The following is a 13,650-nucleotide window of genomic DNA, read 5'->3' as shown; positions in this document are numbered from 1 at the left end:
AGAGAGAGAGAGAATGGGCGCGCCAGGGCTTCCAGCCACTGCAAATGAACTCCAGACGCGTGCACCCCCTTGTGCATCTGGCTAACGTGGGTCCTGGGGAATTGAGCCTTGAACCGGGGTCCTTAGGCTTCTCAGGCAAGCGCTTAACTGCTAAGCTATCTCTCCAGCCCTCCTTTTTTAACTTTTATTGACACCTCCATATATGTATACAATGTATTCTGATCATAATCCCCTCCCACAACCCTCTATTGTCTCCCTTTTCATATCCCCCTCTACTGAACCCCATTTTCTTTCCAACTACTCCCTGTTCCGTTTTGATGTCATCATTTTTTTTTTTTGCCCTCATGTTTTATAGGTTTTGTGTAGATAGTGTCGGGCACTGTGAGGTTATGGATGCAGTGGCCACTTTGTGTCTAGAAGACAGCTTCCACAGCACTCCTCCTCATCCGTTGACTCTTGTATTCTTTCCACCGCCTCTTCCACAATGGCCCCTGAGCCTTGGAGGGTATGACAGAGGTGTCTTTCAGTGCTGAACATGGTCACTTCTCAATAATTTGATGACTTTTCAATCGCTCCAGTAGTCATAGCCATGTGAAAAGAGAATCTATTCTAACCAAAAGTGAGAGTAGCGTTAATATATTGGCATAATCATAAATATTTAGAGAGTATGGACAAAACACATTCATTTAGCCAAACAATAGCAGTAGCTTGCTCCAGAGCTGATGATCTTGCTAGTCATAGGCTTAAAAAAAAAACAAACAAAAAACAAAACCAACAACAAAACAAAAAAAAATTTATTTATTTTACTTTGAGAGAGAGAGAATGGCATGCCAGGGCCTTCAGCCACTACAAACAAACTCCAGATGCTGCAAACGAACTCCAGACATTGCAAACAAGCTCCAGATGTATGTGCCACCTTATGCATCTGTTTTATGTGGGTCCTGGGGAATTGAACCTGGGTCCTTTGACTTTGCTGGCAAGTGCCTTAACCACTAAGCCAACTCTCCAGCTCAGCTATAGGCTTTTGACTAGGTTTTCAGAGCCAGGCATGAGGTCTATCCCATGGAGTGGGCCTCAGATCCAGTCAGAGAGTAGTTGGTCTCCCCCAAAGCAGACATGTCACCATTGCACCAGTTGGCTATTTTGCTTGTGTGTTAACATGACTATTCCTGAGGCAAATTCTACTGTATAGAAAATAACATGACTTATTATACTGGTTTCCTTAAAATTAGTTAAGTTGCTTCCCCCTTTTTTTTCATGAGTAGAGGCAATTTTGAAGTAAATATGCTTGGATAATGTTGTTTACATGTAAAAGTACAGACAGTGCTAGCTTTCCTACTTCTCTGAGATGTACAATTTCAATTGTCACAGTTTAATTAAATAGCACCATCACCCCAACAATGGGATTCAAATGTCAGTACCTGACATGTTAACTGTAATTGTATAAAGTAGACACTTTGCTACTAACTTAGTGGTCCACAAGTTACAGTGCAAATAACTGTTGCATATGGTAGTCAGTGACCAATGACTTCTTCCAAAGCGTCTCTTTTTGGCCAACATACATGTCTTAGCCTGTTCGTACACAGATAGCAAAGTACTTGGTTACATTGCTGCTTTGCCTCCCAGTGATTGGCCCAGGCAATGTTTTATAAATGCTAGATCATTGAAAAGGGAATTGACTAATAAAGTGTGAAAATGTAGTAAATAACAGCAGCGTGGTAATGCTGGAAGTGAGGTTCAGGTGAAATGTTCATGGAAGGAGCAGCTAACAGTGGGAATGTTTACACTGTCGTGATTCAGAAGACAAAGGTATGAAGCCAGCGACAGTAGGAAGGGCAGTTTTGTGGACATACATGAGGAGGGAGGTGGTGGCAGTCAGGATGGAGATGTCCCAGGGGTAGTGACACTGTTGTAGAACTTCATATTAAAGAAACTTGGAGATATTTTTGTGATACTACAAGTACAGAGGTTAAAATACTGGAAACTGATTTAGACCCAGAAAGGAATGTGATAGGTCCGTAGAGCGCAGGAAAGACCCTCACTCCACGCTGTGAGTTACAGGACAGATGAGAAGGAGGCAAGGAAGCTGTCTGACCTATTCTAGATAAATGTACAAAGTAATAAAACTTTTTTTAATGTTTGAAATTACAGTGCACTAAACGCAGATTAATTTGACTAGCTTTTTTCTCTTTTCCTATATATTGATGATTCACAGTAAAAGAGTTTTTAATGTTTAGATAGATAGTTGATTTTATAATTACCCTGCCATACCATTGTGTTTGTCTACTACCATCACAGTTTCCAGAGAATTCCATTTGTACTATCTTCTGATACCTTTTTATACACAGTTGGACTATTTACTTATAATTTTCTATTTTCATATTATTTGAGAGAGATAGAGGCCGACAGAAAGAGAGAGAGAGAATGAGCATGCTAGAGCCTCCAGCCACTGCGAATGAAGCCCAGATGCATGTGTCACCTTGTGCATCTGGCTTACGTGGGTCCTGGGGAATCAAACCTGGTCCTTTGTCTTTGCAGGGAAGCGCTTTATAAAGTTTTTTTTTTTTTTTGTGTGTGTGTGTGTGTTTTGTTTTAATATGTATTGATTTATTTATGGGGGGGGGGATGGGTGAGCCAGTATCTCCCATCACCGCAAACACAGATCATACTCATGTTCTACCTCGTGCATCTGGCTTTATGTAGATATTGGAGAATCGAGCCTGGGCCTTTAGGCTTTGTAGGCAAGTGCTTTAACCACTGACCCTTCTCTCCAGCCCATAATTTTCTATTTTTATATCGGTAGTTCCCCCTTTTCACAGAGGATATCATCAAAAACGGATGCGTTGAAACTGATGACAGTGCCGACTCATGTACATACTGTGTTTTTTCACATCCATCCATACAATAAGGTCTAATTTAAAAATCATTAGCAAATAATAATGAACCAATTTTAACAATATAATGCAATGAAAGTTATATGAATGTGGTCTTTCTCAAAACATCTAATTGTACTATACTCACCTTTTTACGATGCTGTAACGTGGTACGGTGCTTTCGTGATGAGAAGAAGTGAGGTGAATAGTGTAAGCATTGTGACAGAGCGTTAGACCGCAGCGTGGCCAGGAATACTTGAATGGAAGCACTACAGTATTGTGCCAGGACATCTTATAACCAAGACTGCTCCAGTGCAGTGAATGGACAGGTAGCAGATAGAGCTACAATGCACAAAGAAATAATTGGTGGCCTGGGTGGGACTGAACACAAAGGCACAAAATTTCACTACTCCACACAGAATAACATATAATTTAATACTTATTGGGAGTAATTATTTCTGAAATTTTCCATCTTATATATTCTCACAGTGGTTGACTAAAACTGGAAAGTAAAACCATAGATCAGAGAAGAGTAACCCATGTATACATGGATTTTTTATCCTAGACACCTGTCCAGTCCCCTGCTGCATTTGAGACTGCACCCTTGCCCATTTGCTGCTGGAAGGCAAACCACTGCCTCACTTGACTCACCGCTCATTTCTTCTTTAGTCTTTGCTGTCGGTAGGAGGCACCCTAACAGCAGAGTCCATGCTGCTTTATTGGTGCATGCCCAGGATCAGGTCTAGAGATGGGTACCTGGTCAGTACTCAGAATGTTTTATTTGAAGGAATGAGTTCATAAAAGCCTACACCCAGCACCCACCCTGCCTCACTCACCCATTCCTCCTATTACCTCTTTCTTTCTAGAACCCCCCGCCATTGTCTTTGCATACCTCCACCCTTTGCACTGGTATTTGTTGTGGTCAATTTGGTTCTTGCCAAAAGAAGCTGCATGTAACACATGTACCACTTTTTTTTTTAATTTGAGAAAATAAATTATTTTGAGAACTACAGACAGACAGAGAAAGAGGCAGATAGATAGAGAGAATGGGCATGCCAGAGCCTCCAGCCTCTGGAGACGCATAGTGCCACCTAGATGCATCTGGCTTACGAGAGTCCTGGAGACGTGAGCCTCGAACCAGGGTCCTTAGGCTTCACAAGCAAATAATTAATCACTAAGCCATCTCTCCAGCCCCATGTATGACTTTTCATGGGCTCTTGCTCTCTGGAGGTGTTTCGTAAGCTGGCCTTCCACCTGACATTGTTCATGCTCCTCCTTCAGCACTGCTCAGTGGGATTCCAGCACTTCCCCCACTCACAGCCTTGCCAAAGGCTTTCTCTGTGCAGCTCTTCCTGATCTCCCCCTTGCTGTCCAACTGCCCCAACCCTTCTACCTTTACATAACAATTACAGCACTTTGCATCTGGCTCACAGAACCTACTAAAGATTTGCTCTGCTGTCTTTATCTTCTCCCCATCACCCAAGCTCCCTACTTATTACTATTTCTTCAGTACATAACATAGTGCTTGCACTTGGCCCATGCCCTGTGAGTGTTTTGCTTGAGTTGACCTGGAAGCTAGCGCGCCAGGGGGCTCGTAAGTAACGTCAACCCCTGAAAACGTGTAAGTTGTTGTGTGCGTTGTTTTGTTTCTCTGCCGCCTAACTTGCAGAAGTTCTGTTACTGTTCTTAGATCTTGTAAGGTGAGTCCATTTCCAAATGTGAAAGGTCAGAACTGGGAATGAGGAAGTGGGAAAATGGTAGCATATCAGGGATTTTTAGAGACTGATGTAGTGAAATCCAACCCTTTACTTTTATAGATAAAGTAAGCTGATACCTAGAAAGCTCATGTGAGCACTGCACATGGTGCAAATTGTATGGGGCAGTGTTCGAGCCCAGAAAACAGTCAGCATCTCCTCCGCTCCTGCTCGTGATTGCCGGTGCCTGTGAGGAGGCAATGGCATATTATATTAGGTGTGCAGCTAACCAAAAAGGGCCTTTCTTGGATTAGCAAATAAGAAGTGAAGTTTCTACATAGATTTTCCCTATCTCTTTTTTTTTTTTTTTCTGGCTAATTTACTTATACTGATGACTTTCTTGATGCATTGACTTAAGTTGATCTACAATTGTGTGCTGACATTATAAAAAGATTGTTATTGGGGCTGGAGAAATGGCTTAGCGGTTAAGGCATTTGCCTGCAAAGCCAAAGGACCCAGATTTAATTCCCCAGGACCCACATAAGCCAGATGCACAAGGTGGCACATGCATCTGGAGTTCGTTTGCAGTGGCTGGAGTCCCTGGCATGCCCATTCTCTTTCTCTCCTTCTGCCTCTTTCTCACTCTCAAATAAATAAATAAAATATATATTCTTTAATAAAAGCTTGTTATTGACATTTAGCCTCCCCCTAGAAGAGTACATAAATCACAAGTATACAGTTTGAAATTTTCAACAAGTAAACTTTCCTGACCAGCAGCCCAGCGGGGAAACAGAGCAGCACCAGCATGGTTAAAACCATGGGAAGAAATGGAGCATACGAGCTTGAGAGATGGCTTAGCGGTTAAGGGACCTGCTTGGAAAACCGAAGGAGCTGGATTCGAATCCCCAGGACCCACGTAAACCACATAAGGTGGCATGTTGTGTCCAGTTCTCGGCGCCCCCAGTGACCACCAAGAAGAACCAAACACACATGCAAGGGCAAGGAGCTTTATTTCAGGCTGAAGCTCGGTCTCTTGACTTCATCGATGCAGTGGATCCGTACAAGAGCCCCGAGTAGTGGGAGGGTAGGGATTTTATAGGGATTTGAACCTAGAAGAAGGGGATGGGCACATGACTGGTTGATTTAAACAGTAACTGCACTTGTACTCTTCTGATTGGCTTAGGATACTGGCGGGCAAAGTTGGCGGGCTGGTGCTAGGGGAATTGAACTTATCTATGACTACAGGAATGTATGGCGTAATCAGTTTCCAGTAACTTAAACCCACCCTTACCGGAAAATAAAAACTTAGACCTTGCCGGGAAACAGAAACTTAGGCCTACAGAGGACTCTGAAGCCTGTCATGGCGTCCATCTGGTTCCTGTCACATGTGTCTGAGTTCCTTTGAAGCAGCTGGAGGCCCTGCCACGCCCATTCTCTCCCTCTCAAATAAATAAATAAATAAAAATATTTTAAAAAAGGAAATGGAACATAAGGAAACACAGAAGGATTTTGAAACTAATTTCCTTTTCCTGTCTTTACAGGTTTTGTCAGTATGTGTGTTAACAACAATCCTTGGTTGTATATTTGGGTTGAAACCAAGCTGTGCCAAAGAAGGTAATTAGTACTATGTGAACTAATGTAACATTCTTGTATATGTGCATGCATGTGTGTGTGCCTGTGTGTGTGTGTATGTGCACACATGGGTGTCGGTGTGTCTGCATGTGAATGTATCTTTGTGTATTTCTGCATGTATGTGTGCATGTCTGTGACTATGTCATGTGTTCAAGTGTGTGTCTTTGTGCATATTTAGCTTTAATTGCAATATATTAGAGATAAATGCAATCTCATAATCCTTTGTATGTTATACAAATATTATAAATTTGCTGGTGGTTCGAGCCTTCTTCTTGAAGCTGTTGTTGTGGCCATTCAAAACTTAGTTTACTTTCAAAATTTTATCTGAAGCCATGGAAGGGACTCTGCCAATAAAACAAACTCTGAACCCCAAAACAATACAAACATAACAGAAAAAAAAAAAAACCCACAGAAACACGAAGACATGGCTAGTTCATGTGTGGTATCCCTGGAGCTCCTTTTCCCTGACTTCTCCAGGGAGTTGGGACACTTTTCCCCAAGGCTGCCAGGACGTGGTTGCTAGAGCAGTCCTGGAGGTTACTAGGTGACCAGTTAGCATCCCCAGGTGACCTGAAATAGATGAGTTCCTGCTTTGAGAGTTTCAAACATTGCAGCCATGGATAATTATAAATAATGGTTATGTTGTTATGCCTCTAATTATGCTTTTTTATATCAAGAGCAGAAATGTACAGGGCATTGGCAAGATTACAGTGAATTGTAGAGGTCATGCTTGTGATTCTGTGGTATCTTTGTCTCCATGTGATGACTTTCTTTGGGAATTCAGTTTTGAAAGTTGAGCATTTTTTCTCTTGTTTAGCTATCCTATTGTAATTGACTCAATTAGAAATGTTTAGGGATTATTAAGTTATCACATATTTTAAAATGAGTGCAACATAGTTTTATTTATCTTGTAAGGGTGCTTCAGAAAGAATATATCCAAGTTCAACAAAATTAAAAGGAAGACTTTAGTAGCCTATGTAGATGTCATCCTATGAAGTAATTCACCTTGAGTTCAATTTGGCACCTCATAATAAAGGACTGAAAGTAGCAATTTTAATCTAAGCTCAACAAAGTATCTTTCATGTTTTAAAAATGTTAGATGCATATTAATGAGCTCTGAATAATAGCTGTTATTGTAATGGTCTTTCTCTCTCTCTCTCTCTCTCTCTCTCTCTCTCTCTCTCTCTTTCTCTCCTGAGACAGGAAAGTTAGTATGCCTGACTCCAGATATTATTGCTATTATTTTTTCTGTAAAATAGCCTGGTTTTAAGTAACAAATTAGAAACAAATTACATGGCAATGTCTTGGGTCAGGAGACCATTAAGATCAAGAAGTAAGATGATCACTTTTTTATGATAACTGTATTTTACATGTTTTTTTTTCTTTCTTTTTAAAATATTTTTATTTTTATTTATTTATTTGAGAGAGGCAGAGTCAGACAGAGTGAGAAAGAGGGAGAGAGAGAGAGAATGGGCACATCAGGGTATCTAGCCACTGCAACCAAACTCCAGACACATGTGCCATTTTGTGCATCTGGCTTATGTGGGTCCTGGAGAATCGAACCTAGGTCCTTTGGTTTTGCAGGCTTAACCACTAAGCCATCTCTTCAGCCCTTCTTTCTTTTACTTACTATCCTTATTTATTTATTTCTTGTAGTAATCTGATAAGAAACAAGCTTATTCAGGGGAAGCTAGTAGTGAATATAGTAAAGAGAATGAAGAGTGTTGCCCACAAATTCTGTCATCTATATGTGTAGCAAAGATGTGTTAGTACCAGCTCCACGTACGGCATCTTGCTGGGTTCTGGGGGTCCAGTTTGCTGGGCAAGATACAAATGAGGTAGATTTCTGTTGGCAGTTTGTGGTCTAGTGTGAGACTCAGATACTAACATGGTAAGCCAGTTACCGCTGGAGTTATGTGACTGAGGGAAGGGCAGGATTTTATGAGAAGTTATAAAGGAAGTTGGATTTAGGCTGGGGAGTTTAAAGACAACTTTTTGAAAAGAGCTAGGCTGACCTTGAGACCTTGAAGGTGAAATGGGTGGGAGCAACAGAGCTGGGAACATGATCTGCACGTATTCTATTCCTTACAATAAGATTCACAGTGACATAAATGAAGCATTCTTTCCCATTGTCCTATGTCACTTTTCAAGTTTTTTACATTTTGAAGGTTTAGGAACCCTAGAGCCACTTATTAGCCAACTTTCCATTGCTTAAAAATACTTCTTTTTTTTTTTTTCCTTTTCCTTATGCTACCACAGGTATTTAAGTTTATTTGAAACAGGATCTGCAACAAATATTTTAAGTAGTTTTCTTTTATCTATTCAAGAGATAAAATTGCAAAGGCTCCTACATACGGTTACCTTCTGTTTGTGGCCCTTTCTGTGTGTATCTGTGAGATGAATTGGGTTACTGGACCCCATCTGCATTTTCTAGAGCAGTATCTGAGCCAGTTCTACAATCGCCTCATGTGATCTCTTTGTCATTTTATGGTTGGAAGCATCTAACTTACTCACTTTTACAGTAAAAAGTTGCAAAGGTCGCTGCTTTGAGAGGACATTCGGGAACTGTCGCTGTGACGCTGCGTGCGTGACCCTTGGCAATTGCTGTCTGGACTTCCAGGAGGCCTGCATCGAGCCAGGTAAGCGTGAGCAGGGAGAGCCGGAGCGGGTGTCAGGGTCACTTAGGAAAGTGCTGCGCAGGGAGGGGCCTTGCCTAGCTCATTTCAGCGTTGTTCTTTTAAATTTAGCATGCATATGTTTTGACATTAGCTTTTATATTTTAATAATTCCTTAGAGAAAACTCTTCACATAATTTGCCTTTGTAAAAATATTTTATGGATAACAAAATTGCCTACTTTTAATGTATGCTAAAAGCCTGCATTAGTCTAATTTTCAGTCAAATTAGGTTGTAAGAAGATGCTTAATTATGAGCTTATTAAAGAGAAAGGTTTTAAATATTCTTTTGTAATTCATAATAAAACTATCAGAAGTAGAAAAAAAATCAGTTTAATTTGAATATGACATGAATGATACTGAAATAAGGAACAGGTCAAATTTAGCTTTTTTTCTGCAAATTTTTTTATTAACTTTCATGATTATAAAAATATCCCAGTATTAAAAATCCCAGTTCTTTCATCAAAGCTAAATTATGACAGATGTCCACTGCTATTTGAAACCTGAAAATTTACATCTTCAACATGAAGTTAAAAAAAAAAAAAACTAAACTAAACCCTGTCTAAATAAACACACAAGAATAGGCCAATTAATATATTTTCAACAAAAACTTATTTTATACATAAGTCCATGGAAAGTCATCACGTTGATGAAATATTTATTTTTATGCAAGCTTGTAAAATGAGTATTTGTGATATCTTTTCATATGATAAAACAGAATAGTAGAATTTTGTGAAGTAAATTGTAAAAAAAATCACACAAAATGGCTCACTGCATTACCTTATGCACAATTCTTTTTCCTGTGAAATTGATCTTAAATACCAAATATCCAGGTGTGGTGGCAGATGCCTTTAATCCAAGCACTTGGGAGGCAGAGTTAGGAGGATCGCTGTGAATTTGAGGCCAGTCATAAACTACATAATGAATTCCTGGTCAGGCCAGACTAGCATGAGACCCTACCTCACCAAAAATAAAAAATAAATTCAAGTAATTTAAAATTCAGTAACAATTACCTAAAGGAAAAGCTCAGAAACAGTGTGCAAGGTGATTATGAAGAAAAGTTAATGTATGCCAAGCATCATTGTGGAATCAGTAGCTCACGGGATGTCTGACAGCTAACAAGTGTTTGCTGAACATGTCAAGAGTAATAGATACTGGGCTGGAGAGATGGCTTAGCGCTTAGTTTGCCTGTGAAGCCTAAGGACCCCAATTCGAGGCTCGATTCCCCAGGACCCACGTTAACCAGATGCACAAGGAGGCACATGATTCTGTAGTTTGTTTGCAGTGGCTGGAAGCCCTGGCCTGCACATTCTCATTCTCTCTCTCTTTCTCTCTCTCTCTGCCTCTTTCTCTGTCTGTCTGTCGCTCTCAAATAAATAAATAAAAATAAGCAAAAAAAAATTTTTTTTAAAGAGTAATAGATACGACTTGCAAATAAATAGTATCAAATGACTTTTTTATTATGAGGTATGACTATGAACCAGTTTCCTTAGATTCCCTACCAGGTTATAGGTTTGAATTTTGAGAAAAGAAAACTCATCTGCCAGATATAGAAACAGAATAGAAGCTCTTCACTAGGTCTTATATTCTGAGAGGGAACGTCATCTTTGAAGCAAACTTCGTGAAACATGTTTGAAAACTTAGATTTTTTTTTAAATGTATTTATTTATTTATTTGAAAGAGAGACAGAGAGGAAGAGGCCAACAGAAAGAGAGTGAGCATAGCTGCAACAAGCCCGCCTTCCACTGCAAATGAACTCCAGACTTATGTGCCACTTTGTGCATCCAGCTTTATGTGGGTACTGAGGAATTGAACCCTGGTCATTGGGCTTTGCAAGCAAGCAACCAACTTTGATACCTGAGCCATTGCTCCAGCCCAAAAATTTAGTTATTAAGAAAAAAAATCTTTGGAGGGCTGGGGAGATGGCTTAGCGGTTAAGGCACTTGCCTCAAAGTCAAAGGACCGAGGCTTAATTACCCAGAACCCATGTCGGCCAGATGTATTAGGTAGCACATGCATCTGGGATTTGTTTGCAGTGGCTGGAGGCCCTGGAGCACCCATTCTCTGTCTCTCTGCCTCTCTCTCTCTCTGAAATAAAAAAAATTAAAAATTAAGAAAAATGAACTAATACAAATCTTTGAAGACAAACCCTGCTGTATATCCTAGGCTAGCCTTACAGTATCCTTCTGTATGCTGGGATTACAGTTATTTACTACCATGCCAGTCTTTAGGTTAAAGTTTGAGAATTCTAAAAATGGCTATTAGAGGAATCAAGATTTCCATATGAATTGTATTATAATTATGTCCCTAATGTTTAAAATAACAAAGCACTGCATTTGTAGTGAAATGACAAATGCCCACATATTCCTGTCCAGTCAGAGTGGCCACAGTGGTAGTAGAGTCTATGAGTCACCAAGTTATGAAAGATTCCATTGTTTCTCCTGGCTCCTGTTTGTGTAGATTTTGAACCATTAACATATTTTGTTGACATTTGTTTCTAGGACATATATGGACTTGTAACAAATTCAGGTGTGGTGAGAAAAGGCTGGCCAGGAACCTCTGCTCCTGTTCTGATGACTGCAAGTCCCAGGGCGACTGCTGCATCAACTACAGCTCTGTGTGCCAAGGTCAGGCTTCCCAGCTCCCCGGCTGACCCTGCAAGAGCCTGGAATTTCCAGGGTCTGCCAACATTTTGGCATAAATGTCTTTTATATTAGCCGTTATATGTGTTGCTCAACTATATTTGTTGTGAAAATATTTCTAAAACATTTTATTACAGAGGATTTTAAATATATATATTTATTCATATATAAATATATATTTATTCATATATATATATATATATATATATACATATATATATGGAGAGAGAGAGAGAGAGAGAGAGAGAGAGAGAGAGAGAGAGAGAGTAGATAGAGCAAATAACATAACATTCCTCTCCTAGGTACATGGTTGATTTTATTTTACCTATAACCACTATCTTTCCCTCCACCCTTCCCATGTCATTTTGATATCATTTTACACTTAATGCTCTACTGGCAGAAGGACCATCTTCCAGTTTTAGCTGACATTTATGTCCCAAATTTTCTTATACTAGGTGAGGCCAGGGTCAGCCATGCAGTGCCAGAGACATGTGAAATTGCTTTGAAAGATGATTTTGTCACTTGGCAGTGCTATCATGCCTTGTTCAAGAGTTACAGGGTTCCTGAAATTTCTTGACAGAACATGATTCTAAAATGAGAAAGAATGAAGACATCAAAATGCCAATTTTGTCTGGTGACTGGGAGAGATGGCTATACATTCTTGCTGAAAATGTTAAGATTTTGAAACTCAGAAAAATATTCAAGTTGTCACAAGCACAGTAGTTATCCCCTGTATTCATGGAAGATTAGTTCTAGAATCTCTGCAGATACCTAAATCCAAGTCCTTTATGTAAAACAGTGTCATATTTGCTATAGCCTGTGTTTATCTTGACATATACTCTTACCTATAATAATGATACAATGTAAGTGCTGGGCAAACAGCTTTTGTGCTATATTGTTTAAGAAGTAATGAAAAGAATCATCTGAACATCTTCAGTACAGATGTCATTTGAAAACTTATATACGCATACATGGTTTTTTTTTTATTTTTTAAGGTAGAGTCTCATTCTAGCTCAGGCTGACCTGGAATTCATCATATTGTCTCAGGGTGGCCTCAAATGCACAATGGTCTTCCTGCCTCTGCCTCCCAAATGCTGGGATTAAAGGTGTGCGCCACCATGCCTGGAAAAAAAAAAAAAAAAAAAATTATATTTTTGATCCACAGTTGGTCAGTTGGTTGAATCCATGGGCATAGGGCATTTGGATAGAGGGGGCTGACTGCTGTATATTTTAGCCTTGCAATTCTGCATCAGGTTTTGATCCCTCCTGATGTGATTTATTATTTTGAAACATAATTATTCTTTTATTTATTATATTTCTCAGGTGTCATGCCTCATGTTTTCTGTATATTTTGTTTACTGAGTGTATCTTCATGTACACAAGAATCATGATTACCATTATTAAATGTTCCCGTTTCATTTTATTTCTTGACAATATTTTAGGTGAGAAAAGTTGGGTAGAAGAAACATGTGAGAGCATTGATACCCCACAATGTCCAGAAGGGTAAGATTCTATTGTGAGACATACATGTCTGTTATCTCTTTTCAAAAGGACCATTTATTTTTCTTTCTAAAATATGGTTTAAAATAATAATAAATCTTGGGTTCATTAAATTTTATTTTTAGCCAGATTTTTTTGTTTGGAACTACAATATAGAGAATATGGTACAAACCACTACTCTGGAAGCTACTTTTAAAAGATGCCATGAATATTTAACGTTTATTATTGATGACTGAAAGATGAAAGTGTCAGGATTCTTCTTTAAAAAGGAAGGAAATGCTGGGCATGGTGGCGCACACCTTTAATCCCAGCACACGGGAGGCAGAGGTAGGAGGATCACCGTGAGTTCGAGGCCACCCTGAAACTACATAGTGAATTCCAGGTCAACCTGGGCTAAAGTGAGACCCTACCTTTAAAAACCAATAAATAAATAAATAAAAATAAAAAGGAAGGAAACATCTCTACTTTTAGAGTTTTGAGAGTAGAATTTGTAGCTAATTTATATTATAATTTCCTTTTACTTTTTGGATTTTATGTTTTTCTGGATTAAGTAATATGTTTATGAGGGGATGTTGTATATTTTTATAATGCATACTTATTTGTAAAATATTTTGTACCCCAACACACGCACGCGCG

The 13,650-nt window shown here is 39.3% G+C and overlaps 1 protein-coding gene across 1 annotated transcript in view; it reads left to right on the top strand.

The window, feature by feature from the left end:
- Positions 1-13,650, top strand: part of Enpp1 (ectonucleotide pyrophosphatase/phosphodiesterase 1) — a 77,879-nt gene that overhangs the window by 28,345 nt on the left and 35,884 nt on the right. Inside the window, exons 2-5 of the mRNA XM_012951436.2 lie at positions 6,109-6,181; positions 8,722-8,838; positions 11,374-11,499; positions 12,957-13,017. Coding sequence (XP_012806890.2) covers positions 6,109-6,181; positions 8,722-8,838; positions 11,374-11,499; positions 12,957-13,017 — 377 coding nt within the window. The remainder of the gene's footprint in view (positions 1-6,108; positions 6,182-8,721; positions 8,839-11,373; positions 11,500-12,956; positions 13,018-13,650) is intronic.

The sequence above is a fragment of the Jaculus jaculus genome, chromosome 9, assembly GCF_020740685.1.
Source record: "Jaculus jaculus isolate mJacJac1 chromosome 9, mJacJac1.mat.Y.cur, whole genome shotgun sequence".
Classification (NCBI taxonomy): domain Eukaryota; kingdom Metazoa; phylum Chordata; class Mammalia; order Rodentia; family Dipodidae; genus Jaculus; species Jaculus jaculus.
This window is presented reverse-complemented; position numbering and strand designations above follow the sequence as displayed.